General features: G+C 34.4%; 1 protein-coding gene across 1 annotated transcript; it reads left to right on the plus strand.

Annotated features, from left to right (window-relative positions):
• Window positions 1-59: 59 nt before the first annotated feature.
• CstF50 (cleavage stimulation factor subunit 1 Cst50) lies at window positions 60-14,752 on the plus strand. Its single transcript, XM_089234283.1, has 13 exons — window positions 60-230; window positions 1,794-1,921; window positions 2,825-2,902; window positions 4,979-5,071; window positions 5,709-5,749; window positions 6,969-7,091; window positions 7,238-7,360; window positions 7,696-7,771; window positions 11,496-11,575; window positions 11,698-11,853; window positions 12,665-12,809; window positions 13,343-13,423; window positions 14,431-14,752. The coding sequence occupies exons 1-13, from the start codon at window positions 157-159 to the stop codon at window positions 14,544-14,546; spliced, it is 1,314 nt and encodes a 437-aa protein (XP_089090409.1). The 5' UTR covers window positions 60-156; the 3' UTR covers window positions 14,547-14,752.
• The last annotated feature ends 11,609 nt before the right edge of the window (window positions 14,753-26,361 follow it).

The raw sequence follows: 26,361 nt of genomic DNA on the forward strand, positions 1-26,361 counted from the left end.
TTTCACGTGTTTTTTCCCCCCAATTTCAATCCTCTAGTCAAGGCCGTCCGTAAGCGGCTTCAGAATTGAAAAAAAATTACACTTTCTTTATCTATTTCAACTGACTCTCCGTTGTGTACAGGCTGAAAATTCTTTATTGATTAGAAAATTTCAGTAATGGCATTGCCTAAAGATGAAACGTTGAAAGGAACTGTTAAGGAGCGAGATCAACTCTATCGATTGATTATAGGGTATGTGCACGTGACTTTTCTCTAATACGTATGTTATGACCAGTGCCGTCTTAAGGCATGAGCCCACCCCGGGCACGGCCTGGGGGCCTCAAGCGAAGAGGAGCCTCACAAAAATTAGATCTGGTCGAAATTTTCGAGAATTTGTTTTGTAGGGCCTCAGAAAAATCAATTGGCCCGGGGGCCCATGATACTCTTCAGACGGCCCTGGTTGTAACTTAATAATATGCAATAGAGATTTTTCAAAACAAAAAAAAAACCAACCGCTGGTTTCATTTTCCTTGTAGGAAATAGCGTGGACATTTCTATAAGTATCTGATTATAAACTTTATGTAGACTTTGAAATAAACGTGAAATTTTTACATAATATGAAAGCGGTGCATGATGTTGGAAATAAAGAGATATATTTTCGCTCACCATTCACTGCACAGTAATAATCCAAGTTATAGGAACAGCTTCGATATTGGTCACCACTCCCCTTGGCGAAAAAAGTTGTCAAGAGAAGTTACCACCGCAAGTTGAAATTAAAAAAAATTTTTTTTGCTAGTGCTCTCTTCTTGCTTAGACATCCCATTTGATTCAGGGTCAAATTGATTAATTTTTGCACCATCGATGCAAAAATTATGAGGTGCCTTCATAAAATTAATTCAGTCACTAATTGAAAATATAAGATCTGTCAATAGTAATTTTCCGTACTGTTGGTGTCTAGTCACTAAGTTACTGTTAACTTCGCTCATGGAATCTGTATCAAATTTATGTTCCAGGACGGGACCTTGGGCAGGTGCGAGGGATGCAGCAGCACCAGCCTGCTTAATATTAAGGGCCGTAAAAGTAAAATACAGTAGATTGAAATGCATTGACTACATAATCCATCAGAACTGCCTAATAAAGTCATAGCTGCAAATTAAATGATAATGTCTGATAACTCCTAAGTGGCAATTATTTAGGGGGCCACCGCCAACAAACCTTATTATACAGCGTATTTCCAGTAAGTCCTTACTCAAGTCTTTTTCTTCTCAACCGGTTGTGGACGCATGCTTCAATCAGAAAAAAGTATCTAAATAACATGCCCATTTTACATATGCATTTATTTTATAGGGGGTTCCCTACTAAAAGTTGTGGTATAGTGTATATGTTGCGCACCCATACAGTTATCGTGGTGAGTCACAAAATGACTGGTGCTTTGTGGTGGTTTCATTGACAATAAAAATTAGTCGTTTAAGACCTTTATCTCGAAGAATAAACACTTGCATTGGCCGACATTAATCATAATCGTAATAAAAACACGAAAATTTAATTTCTGTTTTTTGGTTTTTTTTTTATGTGCTCATGTCTAGCATGTGGTTGGAGAAAATACATGCTTAGTAAAAATTTTTACATGCCCCAGGCACAATGGGCAATAGCTTTGTGTAGCCCTCTTTCATCTTTCCATTAATATCCTTTCCCTTCCACTAATCTGCAACTGTTATTATGCTTTGACTTTTTTAATACGTTTTCTAATGTGACTGGTATAGTTTTTATTTATGAGTCTGTGATTTCAATATTTTATTTTATTTTGCCATACAGTCAGCTGTTCTATGATGGGCATCAACCATTAGCCGTGAATCTCTCAAATCTAGTGAAGGCGCTTCCACCATGCCCACCATCGGACCGTCTTTTGCACATAGTGAATCTTGGTTTGAAAACTGAAAAAGGTAGGCACTTTTTGAACACCAGAATGACGGGAGTTTCGAACTACCTAGAATGATGGAGGTAGCGTCAAAATGATTGCTGAGTAAACTTCTTAAAAAATTATTTTCTGTTACGAAAACTTCTTAAAACATTATCAATTCAGTCTCTTTGATTTATGTTTGCAATCCCCAGGCTGAGATCTTTGGTTGGGTCCCTGGGGGCTCCTCTATAGTGAATTTATAGTGTAAAGAAACAAAAAAAAAAAAAAGATAAGAATTGTCTCGGCCTACAACTAGATTCCTGTTAATGAGTGAAATGGTGCGAAATAATGATTCTTTTCGTTGTGTGGCATTGTTCCAGTGAATGCAATGCAGTAGAAGTGCAAAGATCTATAAAATGCTGAATGAATTGAATAAAGAACAACAAGCTTTTTCAAAAGTGTACTTTTGAATGGTACGAAATAGATACTGGAGAAAAGCAAACACCATGATGGAACATCTGTTCTTCCTCTATATCAATGTTTGTATAAGAAGACTCCATTTCAGCATCATATTTTTTTGCAATCATATTAGTTGAATATCTCTATAGCAAATCAAAATTGCCTCTACTCTTGCTCTAGGTAAAATGACGGAGAGGCCATTTTATCACTAAACTAAGACACCTAGAATATTTAGTATAATTTAAGAACCTGTGTACAAGATGAGAGAAGTCATGAAATTTTAAGTGTCTGAGATAAACCATTCGGGTGTAATTGCATATCAAAGTACATTTGCAGCCAAAATGATGCTTCCATCATTCTAGTTGGTTAAATTTTGGTAAACAAACATTTTTAGTGATAATGAAAGTTGAACTTATTATTTTTCAGTGGTGTATATCCATGCATCATTTTGAAAAAAGGTTAATTAAATCTTATTGTTTCTCATTAGAAGAGAAAGAGAATGATGCCATGCGATCTGATGGACCAAATCTTGGGATAGGAATTGACCTGGAATTCGAGACTGAAGGTTTGTTCGAACGTGATCGCTTTTGAAAATAATAAAATTTTGTTGTTTGGTTTCTCTTGTCCTGTAGTGAAAAATCCTCTCCCATTGGAAAAAGTGTGGAGAATGCCTGGAAACCATGAATGGTTTTATCAGGGTGCCAACTGTAATCCTGAAAAGTCTCTCTGCTGAGAGCAGGCAGACCTTCAACTGATACTCACATGACATGAAAATTCAAGCACTTACCATCTTTACTTCAGTATATGGGAGACAGATCGCAGCACTAGCAAGAAGACAAAACAAGCGCAACTCTAACAATATAAATACGTTAGCATGTGTATTGTATTTAGGGCCATGTATATACATATACTCACACAACATATTCCGACATGTACCGATTTGTACGAATTGCATGTATACGGTTAAGTAGTAGTGGAAAATCCAAGCCCCCCCCCCCCCCCAAAAAAAACAAACCCTCAGCAGAATGAAAGTATTCTGCTGTAAAAATTCTGCAATCTTTTTTTTCATGCAAGAGAGAGTTTTTTTCTTAAAGTTTTTACCAAGATTGTTCTGCAGCAGCAATTGTGACGTACATCCTTACATCACAGTTTTCTCATATTCTGCTTTGGGGAATCCAAGCGAAACTGTCTATTTTTGACAACTCTTTAAATTTTTTCTATATGGTTTTCCAGGCACTAGTATATCTGAACGAACACCTATTGCAGATGGGGTGGGAGAGAAACCAGCCCAGCAGTTTTGATAGCGTTGGTCATCCAGGTATTAACAGAGATGGCACACGGGTAGAGTTCACAGGGGGGCGCATTAGAATGTTCCCGACAGTATCACTGATATTTTTGCTTTATGCATCGCCTCTCTATGTTTCAGTTGCATTATTCTATCAAACTATTTTAAACCAAAAAAGCAATAAAATTTTGATCCCAAAAAATGAAAATTGGTTTTTAAAACAGAAAAAGGTTTATACTTAAATTACAAGCATGAATTAAAACATTAGCAGACCTGCCAACTCTCCCGATTTAGGCGGGAGACTCCGGATTTTTCATCCTTCCTCCCGCTCTCCGGATTTTGGCAGAAAATTAGATTTTACGTGAGCTTTCACGTCGTCATTAGGGAAAACACCCATAGAGGACAGCCGTAGTCATTTCCGTCGAGCAGCCATTAAAAAAAAGGCTCTGTGACTGCATTTAAGCAACTGGCAAAGATGTGACTTCGTTTTCGTAGCGTTTATCAGTAATCATTTATCAGGGGCATGACCTTGGTTGCCGAAATTCCTGTATAATCGTTATTGTATTCCATTAACAGCCGTGCGGTAAACATGTTTTTCCGTCCGCAGCTTTGTAATTTGAATTTTTTTAAATCGTATCTTCCGATTAAACATCTTCAGAAAGAAAATATAAAGCTTTTAAGAATTCATATACCCAAGATTATCAATCACTGATAGTATCCACGAAAGGAAACACTTATATACTTTATGAACAGTATGTAGATGTGATTTCTCTATTCTGCATAGAAAGACTGACATGGAATTATATTCTGGTCAGGACCAATGCAGAACCTGCCTTGGGGGGGGGGGGAATGTAACTTTTTCTTAATTGATTAAAAAAATTTTTTTTTTTTATGAACTTTTTTTTTGATCGAGTCTATGAGTGTCGGGGGGTACCCCCCTCGGGAGAATTTCTGGATTTCAAAAGTTGGCACGTCTGCATTAGGCTACTGTATACATATAAAAAAAAGCCTTTCATATTGCACTAATTTGAAAACCATTACCTGGTGTGCATGTGGGGGGACTGTTGTTTCAACGTGTTGATATGGAAGTTCAGCTCTGAGAATGGAGGCAGGGTTCTGTAAAAGAATGAAGGAAAAATCCAGTTCTACAAATTGGAAATGTTTATTTTCATCACAAACCTTCACAAAATCTCCATAGCCAATAGAAAAAGAAATGAAAAAAAAAACCCCAATAACAACACGAATAGGGAAGAGCTGAACATGAAATTGAAATTTTTGTTACATGATTAATCCGCACATGAATAATCAATGTTCTATTGTATTATGATTTCTGTCTCATATTGATTTATTTTTTAGCATCAGCTCTCGCTCCTGAACCAGCTCTGTATGAAACCTGTTATGTAACCTCACATAAGTCACAGTGCCGAGCTGGGGCATTCAGCTCAGATGGTGAGCATTCGTTCTTTGTTTCAGTAATTGTAGTGTAATGAGTAACATGAATGACCATAAAACTGAAAAAAGAAATCATTAACACAGGAAAACATTGTGATCTGCAAACAATGTGTTAATACATATGAATGTTTGATGCAATTGTTCTTTAGTGACCATTACTTATTTATTTATCATTACTGTGCTTTTTTTATTTTTAAACTTCTTAATCATTTTAATGACAAATTTTGCGTGTAATGATAAAATTGCAAACATCATTGCGCATGTGAGGATTTCCACTTGCCCTGGATTTAAAATTAAATTTTGCTCGATTTCATAGAATTTTTTTTTTCCATTTGTAACGTTTATACTGTAGGGAATAATAAACAGTCATTATGTATAGCAAAATGATAGGAATGGTTATAGGGAAACCATTCCTATCATTTCCACCATTAAAATAGTAATGTTCTAAGGAAATGTTTCAGGAGTCATAGCATAAAAAGGAGTGGATTGAGGAAGGAGATAATAATTTGTAATGTTAGTCATCACACTGATACTGCTGTGTTTGTCTTATTGTTATGAATTTATAAACAGCACAGAGAGAGAGAGAGAGAGACATAGAGTGCCTGCTGCTTATCAGTTTCTTCTTTTGTTTTAGGTCAGCTTGTGGCGACTGGATCACATGATGCTTCCATAAAGGTGGCGTTACTTTCTATTTTTATCCCATAATTTGTTACCAATATTTTATTTCTTGTGTGAAAATGTTAATAATGCTATATTTAGTCCAAATTCAGTATGACCAGGGCTAGGATTTTTTATGACCTATAAACCTACAGAATATGCTCCATAAAAATATTTTTATTTCCTAAAATAACTAAAAATATGCCATAAAAACCTAAAAATTTGCTTTTATAATAGGCTGGCCATATTTCCTCAAGAAAAAAAATGTGAAATTACAAGAAATTGTCAATCATTGTCAAAAATTATGAAAGGTACACACAAAAAAATTGCCAATACTTGCTAATATCATCGAAAAAATCACAAATCATTTCCAAAAAATTATGTCAAAGGTTAGTAAAATTGCCAATTACTTCTAAAATCGCCAATCGCGAGGAATGAAGCTGGGGGGGGGGGGATCCTCTTCATTGTTATGCTGAAATATGCAAAATTATACTCAAAAATATAAAAATATGCCTTAAATTCCAAAGATCATGGAAAATATCTTAAAGTTATTGAAAATCAAGAAAAAATGCTCTATCACGTAAAAATGGTGAAACATGCACAATGCATAAAAAATATGCAATCGTAGAAATCCTAGTCTTATTAATGACAATAAATTTCACTTCCGCATTTTTATTTCCAAATTCTTTTGCTGTTTGTCCAACCAACTGAACTTCTTTTTTTTTCATTTCATGATATTTTGCAAAATTTTTAGCATATTGAAAAATTTGGAATATAGGTCTATCATCATTCGTGTATTGCAACATAATTCGTATTCTGGCTGTAACTCTAAAATTTTGTGTGCGAATTATTTCTATTATCTTTCATTGCCCCTAATTGAGAAATACTAAAAAAAAAAAAATTATCAAATTTTGTAAGAACTTCCAATTAAAAAAGCCGTAGTAAAGCTATTAGAATTAACATGCATAGACTTCGTGTAAGTTATCTGACATCTTTGATAAATGAAAATTTCTGTAACAAAAGCAACCTTTGGAAGCCTGCGACCCGGTAAATTTCTTTTACGTAAGTGGACACACAACTAACGAGAAATTAATGGGAAAATGAAACTGTGAATTACTCATGGCCTGGTGTGACTAGTGTCCATAACCTGGCGGTTAAGAAACACTGTTATAGATCATGTCATGATTATTTATATTTAATGAATCTTTCTTGATTTATGGCTTCTTTCGTCTTTTAGATACTAGATGTTGACCGGATGTTGGCAAAGAGTGCAATGCCTGCTGAAATATCATCACAAGACAGTGTGCAGCAGAATATGGAAACTCATCCAGTAATCAGGACTTTATATGATCATATTGAGGTACATTTTTTGAATCTGTTCTCTGTATCTACTGGGGATTTTTTCATGTGGTTTATAATTTTACTCTTTTTATGCTAATGCGTTTTAAAGATGTTGCAGTTTTCCATTTTCGCATGTTTCGACTAATAAGACATTCTTTTGTATAGGAAGTTACTTGCCTGGAATTCCATCCAACAGAACAGATTCTGGTCTCTGGAAGCAGGGATTTTACTGTCAAATTCTTCGATTTTTCTAAACCTTCTGTGAAAAGAGCATTCAGGACAATCCATGTAAGAATTTTGAATCTAAAATAATTTTGAATACTTTTTTCTTCATTTTCATACCACTTGTTCTTTAAACACAACTTTTGTAGTCCTCCTACCATGAGATAAAACTATGCTATGCCACATTAGACGATTCTATTCTTTTTTAAAAGGACAAGTAAAATGTAAAAATTCAGTCGCTGATGAATGATATTCTTGATGCATATTATTACCTAAAAGGATAAAGATAATAAAATCGTTCAATGTGACTTAACCTAGCCAAGCCTTATCTCATGCTTGGAGGACTGTTTATATTTCAATTCAAAAATTTATTAATTCTAATTTTTTTTCGCCTTTTCAAGGAAGCTGAAATTGTTCGATGTCTCTCATTGCACCCATCTGGAGAATATATTCTAGTTGGAACACAACACCCAGTTGGTAAATGAACTAGAATTTTGATTTTTTTTATTTATTATTATTTTATTTATATTTATTTTTGTATTTGCATTATTTCATGTCAGTTCAGCTAATACAGTGTGTATGTATGTTAATTAAGTGCATATGGGGTGACTTAATCAATGGCATGCATCATAGTACAGTGAACTACACTTGAGAAGTCCCATATTCAGAGTCCCGAATCTTTTCTCCTGTATTGAGACTTTTTCTATACAATGCATTTTCCCACAATACATTTATATTGTAAATAGGGTTGGCAGGTTTTTGATGCATGACAGTTGAAAACCTCATAGTGGATTTCAATATATAAATTCCCATTGAAAATAAATATACTGTGTGTGTGTGCTCGTGCAGAATTATTTAACAAAATATAGTTATCATTATGATCCACAGTTCTATTTTTCAAACAAAAATGTTTATAGAATAATCTCTCATGTATATAATGTTGATTTTTGTTATTGTTAAGTTATGTTGAAAATTTTGGCTACTTAAAATAATAATATTCTTGTACATAATATTGCGACAAAATACAAAATTGAAGGCCTCACCAACATATATGCAAAATAATTTGGCTCTAAATTGGGCAACATAAAAAATTAGCAAATTCTCACCAGTGCTGATTAGATATGAAGCTGATGAAACTACTCTCCCTTCGCCCCCCCCACTTAGTGCAACAATGTCTAATATTATGATTTAGTGCAAGGAAATTCCTGAATACAATTGTTTTTTCAATTGATGATGTGCGAACTTGAAAAAATGTCAGTGTTTTGGCTAATCACTCCTGCTAGCTCATCTTCAATCAAGAGAGTATTTTCAAACTTGGAATTTGTACTAAGATATCTTATGAGTGTGGATAAATAAGTAAAATTACTTAAATGTATGGTTCTTATAGGATGGTATGCAATGATTTAGTTTTACTATGGAACCCACACATTCTTGTGCAGACCAAAAAATTTAGAATATTAAAACATTTTGTGCTTAATAATTATGATAAATTAATATTTTAAACTGCAGTCTGCATAAAAATTGTTTATGGTTGTGCTAATTGACAAGAAAAAATAATATTTTAACGCAATTATTATATGTTTTCGACAGTTTAAACCAATTTTAACCGGTTTTTGATACTTGCCACATCAAAAACCCAACTCTGATTGTATAGTCCTGATGATGGGTACAATCAGGACCAACTTTATTTGACACTAGCTATAATACCCGGCGCTGCCCGGGTTTTCTTCAATGAGGCTTTTTGGATCACATGATATCTTTCTTTGAGGAGAACTTACAAACCTTGTCTAAGTTAACCAATGTGGCGACTTCCTGCGCGATTCATGAAATAAAGAAATCTAGATTTAAAGAAACGTAGAAATGAATATATATTTTTTCCTTTTTTAAGGACGCTAAGTATTTCGATACCTCCCCCCTTTTTGAACTTCAAGTTATCCATCTCTGCATGTTTCAGCTTCCAAAAATGCTTAGTTAAAGCTGTGGAATTTCTTCGATGTACTTTATGGGCCCATAATTAATTTTAAAACATCCTAAACTACATGAATTTATGCAGTTGAATATTAAAACTCAATACGGAGACATTAATTTTCATGCTTGAGAAGATGTAAATAAAAAGTTGAAATCAATGGTATTGCATGGATATCCAACTCAAAAGTTGGTCGGGCTAATTATTTCATATTTAATCTCCTGGGCTTCGTATATCTCTAAGCGAACTCAATATTTCAAAAATCGAGTGTTTAATACAATTTTTAAAATTATTGATGTGACAGAAAACTCCACCAAATTTCCGCATTTCTACATTAAAATCGGCAATTTTAACACTGATTTCTATGAGGATCACCCTTTTCCTGATCCTCAAAGCGATGCTCATGATGATTATGACGTCTATTCAAAAACCCTCATTACTGAGCGTATTGAAAATGTGGCAAACCATTATAAAGGCATAAACTATTATACATATGCATATACTAACAGTTAAAGAAGTGACAAACCGTTGTAAAGGCATACACACGTCTGAAACGTATTGCTGGGGAACCACGGTAACCAAAGTAAACGTTCGGAAAGTGATTGTTGAAGCCCAAAAACCTTTGTTGCCCGACAGTTTTTTGCCCGTTTGGGGCATTTGCCCTGCTCTAACGAAATTTTAAAGTAGCCTATCGTTCAAGTCGGGTCCCATTTGGTATATATGCAAAATTTTTCCGACGATCGATCTAAAATTGTAGATTTGTATAGAGAGTATTTTCAAACTTGGAATTTGTACTAAGATATCTTATGAGTGTGGATAAATAAGTAAAATTACTTAAATGTATGGTTCTTATAGGATGGTATGCAATGATTTAGTTTTACTATGGAACCCACACATTCTTGTGCAGACCAAAAAATTTAGAATATTAAAACATTTTGTGCTTAATAATTATGATAAATTAATATTTTAAACTGCAGTCTGCATAAAAATTGTTTATGGTTGTGCTAATTGACAAGAAAAAATAATATTTTAACGCAATTATTATATGTTTTCGACAGTTTAAACCAATTTTAACCGGTTTTTGATACTTGCCACATCAAAAACCCAACTCTGATTGTATAGTCCTGATGATGGGTACAATCAGGACCAACTTTATTTGACACTAGCTATAATACCCGGCGCTGCCCGGGTTTTCTTCAATGAGGCTTTTTGGATCACATGATATCTTTCTTTGAGGAGAACTTACAAACCTTGTCTAAGTTAGACACACACACAGAAAATCAATTTTATATATATAGATTTTATAATTCCTTGTTTTATTGTTGAAATTATTCCCTAATAGTTATTTGATTATCACTATAACTTTGTAGATACTTTGAAACTAACCATAACTCTATTAGGTAATTGGCATTAATCACATGCCTTTCTCTTGGTAAAACATCTTTAAAACTGAAGAAATAAATGACTCAATATCTACCAAGATATTCCATATTGCTGCAATTTTTCTTTGAATAAACAGTGCTTTACTCAAGTACTTTTTTGAAGGAAAAATTGTAGATGCAGGAGCGCTTGTATTGGTGTTGCGTGCACTAGTTTTCATTTTAAAAACACTTGTGCTTAGATAAATTGACTGAGAACATTGAGGTATAACTTCCAGACATCCGAAATCATCCTGAAAGATGCAGTGTGACACATTAAAGTTAACAAATGCATTTTTACTACTTTTTGTTTGTTCTGACAGCAATAGAATTCCAAAACTCAAGCAATTTCCATCATCCCCCCCCCCCCCATGAATTCTTTGCTCTAGTGCCAATTTTACTGAAGAAGGTGGTAATCTTCAATAAAAGGCTCAGTAGTGACGAATCACAATAAAATGCTCAGTAGTGATGAATCGTTCATTGTAAGCCAAGATTGACACAACAAATTTAAGAGGCATGGAATTAGAAAGCTGGGTTATGCAGAGGAAACTCAGAGAAAATAGATTACCCATATTGAGGCAGAAGGGTTTTTTTTTTGTGTTTCATTTTGTTTTACAATTTCAAGGATTGTTTCTATCAACCAAGTTTCTCAATATTCCAAGGTTACTTTGTATATTTACTCTTGCTATAATTATAGAGTTGTTTTTGTTCACTTCAAGGCCGATATTAAATCATGCTGTTACGATGTATTCATTTTTTTGTTTATTTATATGTTTTTTTTACAACCATGTATTCCTGATTCGTGATTTTTTTACAGTGAGGTTGTACAACGTTAATACAGCTCAGTGTTTTGTGTCTGACATGGCTGATGATCAGCATACTCAAGCAATTACTGCTGTAAGAAAAAATTTCATCATTGCTTGTTTGTATTATTGCACAATTATTTTTTGACACTTTTCAATGATCATATTATTTGCTAGCTTTTAAATTTTATCTTCTTTTTTTCAATTCTCATTCAGGTTAAGTATTCCACCAATGCAAATTTGTATGTCACTTCGTCCAGGGATGGAGACATAAAGATTTGGGATGGTGTGAGCAACAAATGCATTAACACGTTCCCCAATGCACATGACAAATCCGAAGTGTGCTCTGTGGCATTTTCTCGCAATGCCAAAGTGAGTAAAACTGTTTACGGTCTTCAAAATTATGCGTTAAGTTTTTTTATTTATTGCCAGGGTGGTTATTTTATTTTCTATATCTGATTTCTATTATTTGATGAATGTTTTAGAAGACAAGACCAAAATTCATATTTTCCACTGTGAACAGCAGTTTCTGTATTTGGGAAGCATCAGCTTTTCCCTGCACTCCAGTATAGGCGCAATTTTTTGGGAAGTGGGGGGGGGGATAGCATTAGCAAGATCTAAAGTAGTTTTGAAATCTGTGACTAAACTAAATTGGCTTTCTAAAACATGACAAAGATCCAAGTGAAGAAATTCCAGGATTTGACAAATATTTATATGTTATGGATATCAAATTGCTTCAAGCTGGCAGTCTTAGTTCTCAACTTATCCCTATATTTGTTTACATCTAGCCAACAGGTGCATAAAAATACTTTTATAGCATCAATTAATGTTATATAATTATAAATACTGTGTTAGTTATAAATGGTTAGAATTTGGAAAAATTTTAATCAAAATTTGATTGAAATTTTTCGATCAACCAGTTAAAATTATTAATCAATTCCCAGCCCTTGTAGGAATTCATATTAGGGAACCTAACCACACACGGCAGTCGAATGGTCACTTTATGTATTGCTTTTTTATGTTGGTTCTTATTATGGCCATAAAAAAATTTAGCATGCAAAGTATGTTTGCTGTATTTTCATAAGGAAAATACCGGATTTTTACCTTCTAAATACTGGCAGGTCTGGAATTGTTTCTTATCCTTTCAACATGAATATGTATACTTTATTTTGTTTTCTTTCAGTATGTTCTGTCAAGTGGTAAAGATTCTTTGGTCAAACTATGGGAGTTGTCAATGGCTCGGTGTTTGATAGCATACACAGGTGCAGGAGCTAGCGGCAAGCAGACTCATCGTAGTCAAGCGGTTTTCAATCACACTGAGGATTTCGGTATGCTGGCTGTTGAAATCAGCACTCTTGTTTCCTTAGCAATCTCGAATATATGAGTGTCATTCAGGGGTGTTCATATGTCTATATCACAACAACAAACACACAAATCTCATGTTGGTAGCTGATTTAATTTTCATAGCAGTTGTTCAGTAAATCAGATATTCTCAAGCCAAGGAGCTTTCAAGAGTTTGAGTATTGACTTATTGTGTCTCCAACACCAGTGGATGGCATCAATAGGCGATATTACAGGAAACTAACCGCAACAAACAGAAGATAGTCAAAACTTATATAGCTAATCATGAAAACATTCAGCTTTTTTAGGGTCATCTTGTGCTATGGTTATGTGTTTCCAAATTTGTATACAAATTTGAAATTTTTTCATTTTGGCATGAATATAACCCAATAACTATTAATGCAATCAAATATCAGATTCTTTCCCCCGTTGCTCATGTTAACTGTGTGTAACCGTATTTTGTTTCTTTAATATGCATATGAACAAATGCAATATATTAAATACATTTTTTTTAACACAGTTTTGTTTCCTGATGAAAAAACAACAAGTTTATGCAGTTGGGATGCAAGGAATGCAGAAAGGCAAAATCTTCTCTCTTTAGGTACGACAGCTATCATATAATCAGTTTTTTTTTTACATGTGTTATAGCTGCAGGGTCTCTCGAATTTCTACCCTAACTCTCGGACTATCAGAAAATTCCCATATCTTCTAAATTTTTATCGTAACTCCCCTAAAAATCTCTACTTTTGAGAAAAAAATTATTCTTAAAGAATTTACTTGGAAAAATTCTGAAACTCTCTTTCCTCCCAAAAGGATGTCATGTGTATTGTTAGTTATTTGCCATTGTACCAAATAACTTAAAAGATTAAATTTGCCAATAAATTAGCACGTATTCAGCCTTTCAACAGTTGAATTGGCAAGATCATTCATATGTTGGATGTCTTGTTTTTTAATAATCCCTTCCCCTTTTGAACCTAATGCCGATTTTTTTGGTTTACATGATTTTTATTTGCTTGCTGTAATGATTTGCAATTCATCCATTTAGGCGGGAGCAGGTGGGTCTTGTGCCCCGGGCGCTGGACCTGAGGGGGGTGCGAATTTCATTCTGAAACCTCTCCTTCAACATTACAAGGAGGCGTCAGAATGTCCTCTTGTCTCGGGTGACCAAGCATCTAGTTGCGGCCCTGCATCATGATGTGTTGTGTTTTTTTTTTTTTTTTTTTTTTTTTTGTGACTACCAGTGTATTTACTATGGCTTCCACAAAAGGGGGGGGGGGGACTGAAAGGCTCCAGCCCAGAGGCTCAAGACAACTCTCATCATTTTTTGTTTTTTCACAATGTAAATTCACTATAAAGGGACCTGCCGAAGTTCCCAGCCTAGGGAGCCTGCTGCAGAATTGGAGGCCATGTAACAATCTCAGTTTTGTTTAGCATATATATTTTTTCTTTTCTTTTTTTTTCGGCTAATGAATAGATAACTTAAAGTAATATCAATTTTCGGAGAACACTTGGAGAAATTGCAGTTCAAACTGTGTGATAAGGTCTGCATTTATGTGGTGTGAATGAAACTTATTTACCCATTATTTATATCTCTAATTTCTTTTTCAGGTCATAATAATACAGTTCGTTACATAACTCATTCGCCAACTAGTCCAGCATTCCTCACCTGCAGTGATGATTTCAGAGCCAGGTTTTGGTATAGGCGTGCAGAGTGTGTGGAGTGAAAAATGTGTTTCATATGCCCTGATATTATTCGATATATTATCATGATTTTTTCCCCTTCCATTTACAAACTGAAACTGCATACAGAGTGTGGATTTTGTGTAAAACTGTCCTGTAAAATTTGGTTCTCATCTATGTTTACCATTCTCGTTACGTATTTTTACTGTAATCATGATAAATAAAAAAAGAAAATATTTTCCATAGAAAATATGTGTGTGTGTGCGATTTTTGTATAGCAAAATCCGTATAGAATTTGTAATTTCAAAATCTGAGATAGAAAAGATGAGCCGATCAGGTATTTCTAGACCAAACTGCACTATTGTCTGCTTTAAATCTTTTCTTTTTTAAATCTAAATCTTTCAACAATAATCGAGTGTGTCTGAAACTTGAAACAAAAGCAGGAAAGGTTGCCCAATTATTATCTTAAAGAATTCCCTATTTTGCAAACAGAAAAGGGTTATGGCTTTTTTCACAGTCAATTTTTATGATAGTCAGCCCCCAACTCGTACTCACAGGTTTTTTTTGTTTTTTCTTCCGTTATTGGGAAAAAAATTGGCAATGCTCTGCAATCATTTGTGTGTTTTGTTTATAAAATTTGAATTGTGCATGTTTAGCATGGCTCATTTTGCCAGTGCTACTGATAATGTTTCGAAAAGGCAAAAAAATTGAAAACCTCTCAAGAAAAATTGGATATATTGATATAACCGAAAAAGCCAAATAAAATTACTTTTCTTAAAAGAAAAGGGTTGGTGAATCATCGATTTCATCAGAATTTTATGCAAGTAAAGTAGGTTTAAGAAACAATTCGGATTACGCAATGTAAAAATTACTGGTGATCAAGCCTTTGTTGGTCAGGAGGCAGTCAGAAAATTTCTTAAGACTTTGCAGAAAATTAGTGACAAGACGGGTTAATGACCTTGGCAGGTGTTTAATGCTGACGAAACTGTGCACTATTTTGGAAGAAAATAAAACGCCACAACAGGCAAAATGCCCAACGAGGTGGCTGAGAAAAAGATGCCCATAACAAGTATGGATTTCATACATTACTAAAATACAGCAACCCAATTAAAAATGCAATCGAAAAAATTATGAACAATATATACATACAATTATACAATGCCCATAAAATGTATTTATGGTTATCTTTTTTTTATATTTTAAGTATGAATATAGCTTCTCGATTTTTACCCCAACATGTTTATCATATTTATTTTTAATCGTGTCAATTGTGTTAGAATTTACTACTTCAGAGGTTAAGCTATTCCATTTATTAACATTCCATCCATTAAGAGAAAAATTCCCTGTGACGCTATAACCTAGAATTGTCCCTTACTAATTGATACTGGTGTCCTCTTTCTTGTAAAAGCAGTCGATTGACGGCGAATTAATAAATCGTGGTCCATCCCGTTGAAAATTTTGAGCACTTCGATCATATCTCCCTGACACCTGCGTTCATCCAATGTAAACATATTGAAAAGATGAAGTCTCTCTTCATAACTCAACCCTTTCCAGCATGGCCCAGCCGCAAGGTAGCCTGCTTATATCCCACAAGGGACAGAGCGGGGCCATGTTTGGTGTTTGCATAACTCAACCCCATGTGCCAATAAGGACACGCACAGCTCTTCTCTGCACCCCTTCAACCAAGGCTATGTCCCTCTGTAGGTATGGTCTCCAAAACCTTACAGCATACTCCAGTCCAGGATGAACCAAACCTCGGAAAAGCAGAAGAATGACTTTCGTAGAACGCAAAGAGATGACCTTTGAAAATGCCACTAAGGACAGTTATCACCCAAACAGAAAAGCAAGCCCTTGGTTTAATGGCAAGTTAAGATAGACCTACTATGTTGTTTGGTGCAAATGCGTAAGGGTACATGTGATACAGCCCACTGTCATTTTTAAATCTGCGGGAAGAGATAAGTCAAAGCTCCCAGTAATATGGATTAGTTTAAACAGTGTTTTGTTGCAGAAGTCAGAAGGTACCTTGAGAATGAAGACATGCCATAAAAGTTCTTTTGGTTTGATAATGCTCCTGGACATCCAGATATCAATGAGTTCGAAGGTGATGGTGTGGAAGTCCATTATACAGAGTGTTCTGTAATTGGACCGACAAACTCGGAGGGTTGTTAGTAGGCGTCAAGAGAAACAAAAATTGCAATGAAACATGGTGTTGCAAACCACGTTGAGAAGGTTAAAAATGCGAAAAACGCATGCAGGCTCAAGACACAAAGAGGCGGACTGGACGCACGGGACCCATTGCATGGCCACCACGTTCGTCTGATCTCAATCCGTGTGACCTTTTCCTATTTGGTCACCTTAAATGACACATTTATGTAACGCCTGTGGACACCGGAAGATCTCATAGCGCTGATTGTCGTCGCTGCGGCAGGCATCAAAAGCATACCTGGTATCTTCGAGCGCGTCCGGAAATCGTTTTTACATCATTGTAGACTGTGCAATGACATCAGCGGTTACCACTTACAACTCTTGTAATAATTAACAGGGGGTGGGAACTCTGCGCCGCACTGCGCCAAAATTAACATCTAGCGCCATCCTGCTCCAATAGTGTATTTTCGTATTTTTCTGCGCCAAATATCCAAAATAGCGAATTTTGCTTCAGTATGCCCGGAATTTCGGAAAGGACGCCAAAAATTTTTTGTTTCTACTTGCCACGAAACGATTCTTTCCGAGAAGACCTTGTTTTATTCCACTGTACTTAAACTATTGCCTTATTTAAACTATTGGCCCCTCGTTGGGTTTTCCATCGCGAAACCCCGATAATTTCATTGATCGTGCAACTGAAAATGGTTTGCAATGGTCTTTCAGCTTTAAAGCGTAAATGCGAGTCGGTTTCCGTTTTCACAAAAAAAAAGTTGCCACTGGAAACAGTAGAAATTACTGCAGTTGATCGTCATTACGTCAAATCCCGATGTTTCGTGAAAAAAAAAAATTTCATTCCGGGAGTAAAAAGCGCATGTTCGCCAAATTACGAATCAACATTTAGAAACTTTGCTGAATAACGAGTGTTAAATCGCTAATGTTGAAGAATAACGAGTGTTAAATCACGAATATTGCCAAATAACGAGTGTCAGATCGCCAATCTCGCCAAACGTCGTGTTGATTCTTCCGAAATTCTCTCCTATTTTGCAACAAATCTGAGTATAACAAATTGAAAACTTGTAGAAAATTTTCAGCCCATTTGAACTGTTGCTGTTCCAGACGGCAAATAGTATATAGTAAATAGTCTCCCTCAGCAAGCAAAAATCATCTTAAATAGACTAGTGCGAGAAGTTGTATGACAGCCGCTCTTTCAAACAAGGTGTTAAAAGCCTGAAACATCAAAAACAAAAAACAAGCGGATGAAAAGATGCTTGATAACAAAAGACAGTACAGTTGTTTTATTTTGAAAAGGGGTGAGGGTTAACGAAAATATTCTTGTTAATTTCACTTCTCCAATTGATAAATATCTGCTCCGAATCATATTTTGCTGATAATAATAATATATATAATCCTGATAATGAATCATTATGTTCACATGAACGGTTTTGTCACTGCGTTACGCAATGACAAAACCCGTATATACCGGCTGACTCGAAATTTTACGGCGTCCGCTAAAGCAGTTTTTTCTTTTTTTTTGCCTTGTAGCATTTGCAGCGAATTCACAATGGCTCTAACACAGTTTTAAGGGAATTAAAATTAATTTAATACTCTGGAATACTTTGATGCATTCATTTTCAAAAATATTGTTGGTGCTGCTACCTACTTTCGAAATTAGAAGTGCCTTATGCGGTGATGACGAAGCTCAGGTATAAAAAAACTAAATTCTTCATTCAGCTTTGCTCCTTATAAACAAAGCTTATAAACTGACCTGAAAGATCAAACTTCCAGCTCAGTAATTTCAAGACCCAAGGAGACATTCAAAACCAAGGAATTCCACACAAGCAGACGTCAGGTAAGATCGTAAAAAGTGAATTTTTCCTACTGAGCTATAAGTATTTACTTATAGCTCAGTGATTTTTTCCACACTCCACTTTATTGTGATGTGCTGTCATCTAATGTCAAATTTGAAAGCGACTCATGTGGTGATGAAGTTTAAAGTAAAAAACTATATTCTTTATTCCGCTCAGTTCCTTATAAACTGAACTGGAAATTTAAACTATAAGTTCGGTTATTTTATTTGAGCATAAGGAAGCGTCCAAAACAAAGAACCTCTAACGGCCGTATTCACCACTCACGGTCCTGAAACCCGTTTCAGTTTTAGAACGAATTTGGTATTCACCAGTGAGTGCGTATCAAGTGAAACTCGGTTCAGTTGGCGTATATTAGCTTGGCGAGAGTAGATCCGATGCTGATTGGATGAAGGGTTTTTGATCTTCTGAGGTAGAAAACTCAAGGGTAGGATTCTTGTGTTTACGTTTTTCAACAAGCAAAATATGGTTTTATCATCCCCTTTTTAATGGAAATTCCATTTCATTCCAGCTACGTTTTTCTTTCCTACTCCCAATATATCTATAATGATGGTTTTTCATTTTGCTGCGGAATTGCTAATATTCTCAGATTAGATAAATTATATATTAGCAAATAATTTATATCGCATGTATTGTATTTTCCCACGTATAATCAGCCTATGCGATTTTCATTGCTTTGAAGAGAAAAAAAAATGTATTTATCAGCACATACAGATTTTATTAATCGTGAATGAAATGAAGGAAAAAAGGACGGTCGCAATTGTGTAAAATTTATATTTTTAAAAATACTAATAAACTTAGAAATTTTTCAAAAGTAATTATCTGAATATTTTTTAAATTACGATTGTTTCGTACCTGAAATCACAATTTTGTAAACACTAATAAGATAAACACATTAAAATTAAAAAGTACAAAATTCAGTAAATTTGATTTCCAAAAAAAAAAACAATTTTTAGTGCTAATAGTAATTCTTGTGATGGACATTGAATATTAAATTACTAAACATTAATAGCTATTTCCTATTAGCCAAATAAGTGAATATCTGAGACTGACTTTTTTGTAATCATATTTGTTGAAACTTGTATGCTAGTGAAACTCGCATGCACTTCTTAAGATACTATTTTTTATGCAATCCTTCCAAACACATAAAATGCTTAACCCAACAGTTTTCTTTTCGACAAAAAACTGTTCCAACATATGTACTAGTTTTATGATTAGCTTACATAAAAAAGTTAAATTCAGTTGAAAACAGTTCATTATATTATTAGATATAAGTTGAAAGGACGTCCTTGAAGCTGAAAGATTCTTAAAAATAAAAAATCTGTGAACAAAGTTTCAAATCTGACAGTCAATACAAGCATTAGTGTATGCACAATTTTTTTTAATATGTAAAATGCATTGTCTTTGAATCATGTTCATGTTTAACTAAAGGGTAAATTAATAGCCAAGACTAAAAATTTAAAAAACATTGACATATATTGGTAGATTCAATGTCATTATTCATCAACAAAATCATTTTCCATTCCTCTTTTTACTAGCAAGATTGGTAGTTAAATCTGAATTTTTTAAAAATATATACTGTATTTACATAAATAATCTAGTAATTCGTTACTTTTAAAATTTACACTGTAACTTGAACACAATTAAAGCACAAATTCAAACTATGTAAAAAAAGGCTAACATTTCCCTCACTTAAGAAATAATGACAAATTAATTATCAAACATAATTTATTCATATTTATATGGAAGTATTTGAGATTGCTAAAAAAAATAATGCTACGTATAACAAACACACATAGTAAATAAATAGAGATTTTCTTCCATGATGGAGTCAGTTCATCTCAGTGCCCACATTTTATCATAGATGTGCGTTTTCACCATACTTTTACACCCAAATACTTGTTTCATCTGAAAAATTAAACATAGGTTTCATGAAAAAAAAATTTCCCTAAAGAATGAAGCAAATTATACTCATGTGTTGTGATTTCAAGTACAGTGGAATCCTACTGCATAATGCGAATGAAGCACATGTAATCAGCAATGACGTGGTACGAGTTATGTAATGATAGATTACTTAAATATTATAAATTTCACTCAATCATTGCCCAATGCTGGCATGAACTGCACATAAATAAGGTTCCAAAAAGTAATTTCATGAATTTTTGAATTGGCGTTTTGAGCACGAAAGGTATGATCACATACTAAAATCTCAATAAAATGATATTCTGCAAATCAAGAAAAAATATCATTGTAGAGGGATTGCTATTGTATGACGAGTAAAGATGCAAAATTCTTGAGAATATTGTCACGAAGGAGAATATTCGAGAATATTCTCTGGAAGGACTACTATTGTAAATAAATAACTTGAGAATATTCTTATTATTCTTTTAGAATATTCTCTAGTTATTAATAATATATATATAATATCCTAGAGAATATTCTCTAGTTATTAATAATATATATATAATATCCTAGAGAATATTCTCTAGTTATTAATAATATATATATAATATCCTAGAGAATATTCTCTAGTTATTAATAATATATATATAATATCCTAGAGAATATTCTCTAGTTATTAATAATATATATATAATATCCTAGAGAATATTCTCTAGTTATTAATAATATATATATAATATCCTAGAGAATATTCTCTAGTTATTAATAATATATATATAATATCCTAGAGAATATTCTCTGGAAAGATTACTTTTATAAATTACTGGGAATATTCTTAAAAATAATAAGAATTATTCTCAAGTTATTTCTCACATTAATATTCTCATCTCACATCTCTAATCGAGTGGCAGCAGTTTAACATTATACTATAGAAATTTCCAAACAAGACTTTCAAAATATCGATGTAGAGGGATTTATTTTTATATCGTGTATCATTGTAGTGAGGTTTAACTGTAAATAATAAACCAATGAACTGCTATTTATATGCAAAATATTGATGCACAAATAGAATGAAATGAGCTGATAATTATATAATTTTGGATAATGAGAATGCACCACAGAAAATATTTTTCGTTGTGCATGTGTTTTCGTTTATAAGTAGAATCCACAGTATTTGCACAAAGTTTGTTTTTTTTTCTTCAAAAAATTACCATGAAAAATGTAAGCGGGGAAAATGCTTTGAACAGGAAATGTTAATAAAAATTAGTTCGAGTACTAAGCAGGAAAATATTATACGTGGGAATGTTATAAGCGAGATCGACTGAATACAGAAGGAAAATGTCATGTTTACACACAGCAGCAAAATATCATGTAATAAATATATTCCTGCCAAGAGGTAAAAGCTACAAAAGGTAATATATTTTGCTCGGCAATAATATAAATATTTTCATATTAGAGATGAAACATTTCATACACAAATCTATATTTTAGAGTGTTGGTGAACATTGTATTGTTTAGGAATTAAAATGCACTACTGTAATGATCGCTTTTGCCTAGTACATTTTGTGAGTTCTTAATGTACGAGACTCCTCAAGAGAGAAGGGGGCCCCACAAAAATGAGATCTGGTTGTAATTTTCTAGAATTTACCAGGTAGGGCCACAGAAAAATTTCTCGTCTCGGGGGGCCCCCATCATGCTTATAAGATGGCCCTGGTTGGGAAAATTTTTTTTTTGTATACCAGTGATTTTTTTGTATACAAGTGACTATTCCTGCAATTCAAGAGAGACATTCATGACTTCTTTTCAAACCCATGATACATTATTTTCAGAGAGGAAAAAACTTCAAAAGCGTGACACTATGCTCCACCATTTTAACCTTTAGGTCAGGACCGTAAATAAGCTGGGGCAACCGGAGCACTTCCCAAGGGCAGAGAGAATGGGGCCCTCACAAAAATGTACACTTTATTTTACATAATAATACTTTCAGGGGCCCTCAAGAAAAAAAGTCTGCATCCAGAGAGCCCACTAAGGCCCTGCTTCAGGTACCAAAAAGACGAATTTGTCATTAATATCAATACATGAGTATATTACACATACAATTCTATCATTATTTGATAATGATCATTTTGTTAGCGAATAAAGTTCAGATTTGAAGGAAATCATAGAAAAGTATCATTACTCACCTTCTTTCGTCACTTGTTGATGGCTTCAAGAAGTAGTTGAAGGCTTTCATTGACCGGGGATAATTACTTGACATATATTTAATACCTTAACGCGGTCACTCATCACCTTATAATTAACAAATTATTCTAAACTCCCTATTTCATTCCGGCTCATCGTAAAAACAATTCAGCGCGACCGCCATAACTACGTCGATGTTTGTGTTTGCAGCAACGTACGATAATGCTCACTGCGCATGCGCTAAAACTCGATCCACCCTGCTGGATCGCCGAAATCGGAGGTTCAGTTTCAGGCTCGAAATGCTGGTCCGTGCATCTCGATTCAGGGGCGGTGAATACCAATTTTGAGGTCAAACGCGGTTTAGCACCTGGACGGTGAATACGGCCGTTAATGAGCAGACGACAGACTGTTTGTTCGGTTCCCTACAAGCTAAGCTCACAAACAGAACTGGAAGTTTGAACTGCCAGTTCAGTTATTTTTTCCGAACACAAGGAGACGTCCAGAACAAGTAACCTGGAGAGAAGCAGACAAGACAGAATATATATTACTGGAGGGAGCATCAAGCTACCGCGACTGCAGCGACATCAAATGCAAGGAAATCACGTGACTCCGTAAAAACAAACTTCCCGCCTGGCAATTTTTCCAAAGAAATGTACAGTTCGGTCTCTAAATATTGGGTTTTAAGGATATAAAAAAAAGGATAGAGAGAAGAACTCTCATCTAAAGAAAGATGAAAAAAGATAAATTATTCATTTCATTAATACTGGAGAATCATTTCTTTCATTATTGTTTGAATTTTCCTTCATCAATTCTGGATTTTCCTTCATTAATGCTGAAATTATTTCTTTTATTAATGCTGGAATTATTTCTGTCATTGATTCTGAAATTATATCTCATTGATTCTGAAATTATATCTCATTGATTCTGAAATTATATCTCATTGATTCTGGAATTGTCTCTTTCATTAATTATGGAATTGTCTCATTAATTATGGAATTATCACTTTCATTAACTTTATTATCTCTTTCATTAACTTTATTATCTCTTTCATTAACTTTATTATCTCTTTCATTAATTTCATTATTATATCTTTCATTAATTTCATTATTATATCTTTCATTAATTTCATTAGTATATCTTTCATTAATTTCATTATTATATCTTTCATTAATTTCATTATTATATCTTTCATTAATTTCATTATTATATCTTTCATTAATTTTGGATTTATCACTTTTATCAATGCTGTAATTATCTCTTACATTAATTCTAGAATATTTTCTTCCATTAATGTTGAAATTATCTTTCTTTAATGCTGAAATTATAACTTTCATTAATTTTGGAATTATCTCGTCCATTCTGAAATTATTTTTTCATTTATTGTTTTAAACTCCTATTTATGCGATAAGAAAATAACGGGGGGATCGTGTTTGTTTTCGCTGAGTCACGTGATGTTTCGACAAAAGATGTTGGGGGACACCGTTCTCACAGCACTGCCAAGGCGGAGACCGTTGACGTCATACTCTCTCCGGAGGCTTGATTTATATACTGCTCATTTTGGTTCGAACAACCCACGGTTCTCTTACGAGTTGAATGGTGTCACTATCCCGGATGCAACTAGAGTCACCGATTTGGGAATTCCCATTGACGAGCGACTTAAGTTTTCTGAACATTGTTCAGCGGTTGTCAAAAAAGCGAATAGAATGCTTGGTCTCATTTTCAGAAAGGTCTCTTCGCGTTCTCCTAAAGTCATTCTTCCGCTTTTTCGAGGCTTAGTTCGTCCTGGACTGGAGTATGCTGTAAGGTTTTGGAGACCATACCTACAGAGGGACATAGACTTGGTTGAAGGGGTGCAGAGAAGAGCTACGCGTGTCCTTATTGGCACACAGGGCTTGAGTTATGAAGAAAGACTTCATTTTTTGAATATGTTTACATTGGATGAACGCAGGTGTCGAGGAGATATGATCGAAGTGTTCAAAATTTTCAATGGGATGGATAGGATGGACCATGAACTTTCAGTACACCGCCAATCGACTGCTTTTACAAGGGGACACCAGTATCGATTGGTGAGGGACAATGCAAGGTTATGGTGTCGCAGGGAATTTTTCTCCAATAGAGTTGTTAATAAATGGAATAGCTTACCCCCGGAGGTAGTAAATTGTAACACAATTACAAATACAAATACAAATACAAATACAACACCACAACAGGCAAAATGCCCAACGAGGTGGCTGATAAAAAGATGCCCATAAAAATATGGTTGTCATATGTTTCAAAAATACAGCAACCCAATTAAAAATGCAATTAACATTGCATTGTAAATTGACACGTTTAAAAAGAAATACGATAAACATGTTGGGGTAAATAGAGAAGCTATCCATTCTTAGAATAAGACAACCATAAGTATTCTTTATGGGCATTGTATAATATTTTACCATGTGTATATATTGTTTGTAATTTGTGTTAATTGCATTTTTAATTGGGTTGCTGTATTTTTGAAACATATGACATCCATATTTTTATGGGCATCTTTTTATCAGCCACCTCGTTGGGCATTTTGCCTGTTGTGGCGTTGTATTTGTATTTGTATTTAATCTCGAAATTTCAGGCAACTCATGCGATGATGAAAGAGAGATAGGGAAAGTTCTTTGTTATTTTTTGGGCATGAAATTTTTTTATGAGATGAAAATTTCGGTAACAAAATTCGTGCGTTTGCAATAATCGATTTTATGTAGAAAAAATAATTATTTCTTTGTACAAAAACATTCGGACAATATGTATGATCGAACAAATAAGTGAAGATACGAATTATGCGGTCTTCAGATAGGGTTACCATATTCAAAATTGAAAAAGGAGGACGCCTGGTGTGAACCTCAGGCAGTGCCGTCTTAACGCATGCCTCCCCCTCCCCGGGCAATGCCCGAAGGTCCTCGAGAGAGGGCCGTTCAAGTATTACGTAAGCAAATTTTTAGCCATTTTGGACCACGTCCCCCCGCCCCCCTTGTCAGCAAAATTTCGTCATCAGCTCTGCCCTTCTGAATCCTAACTCATATTTTCATAAAGGGTGGTTGATTCCACGTAAACATTATCCAAACCCACTCCCCTCCCCCCTTGTCATCAAAAGTCAGCAAATCGGAATCCCCCCCCCCCACCATCGATGATGACGTAATACTTGAACGGCCCCTTAGATACATTCTCAAGTTTGTGATTTACACCTGGCAGCATTTCTTTTACTTCTATAGATCAAACTACACAGTTGATCTATTAATGACCCACAAAAATCACGTCCTTATTCTGTAGGACTTGGTCTACTGCACGGGCCCATCCGGGCACTTCTCCGGGGTGTCAAGTGACAATTAGACCTGGTTCCGATTTTCAAGAGTAAATATGCAAATAGGTAGGTAGGAATTTTTAGCTAGGTAGTAGTGCCTCTCTCAGAAAAATAGCTTTGTATTTGAGCGTATGATGATATTAAGACAGCTCTGGGCGTACTTTATGGAAATTGTGAAAAGCTCGAGAGAAAAACTTGGCAATAATGTGAAGTCTAGTTTGCAATATTATTAGATTCTCATCTTTCGTGCCATTCTTGTGATAATGATCTTCAACTATACAATACAATCAAGTGTTCTTACAATTTTAGGATCTTCTATCGGATGATGGATGTTGAAAAAAAATTGTTCATTAAAAAAAAATACCATATGATATATTTTTGTGGTGCCCCTATAGTACTGATGCCCTAAGCACGTGCTTATTTTGCTTAATGGTAAAT

The sequence above is a fragment of the Pholcus phalangioides genome, unplaced genomic scaffold (genome assembly GCF_987345545.1).
Source record: "Pholcus phalangioides strain wild (caught in Gottingen) unplaced genomic scaffold, Ppha-v1.0 ptg000008l_1, whole genome shotgun sequence".
NCBI classification, from domain to species: domain Eukaryota; kingdom Metazoa; phylum Arthropoda; class Arachnida; order Araneae; family Pholcidae; genus Pholcus; species Pholcus phalangioides.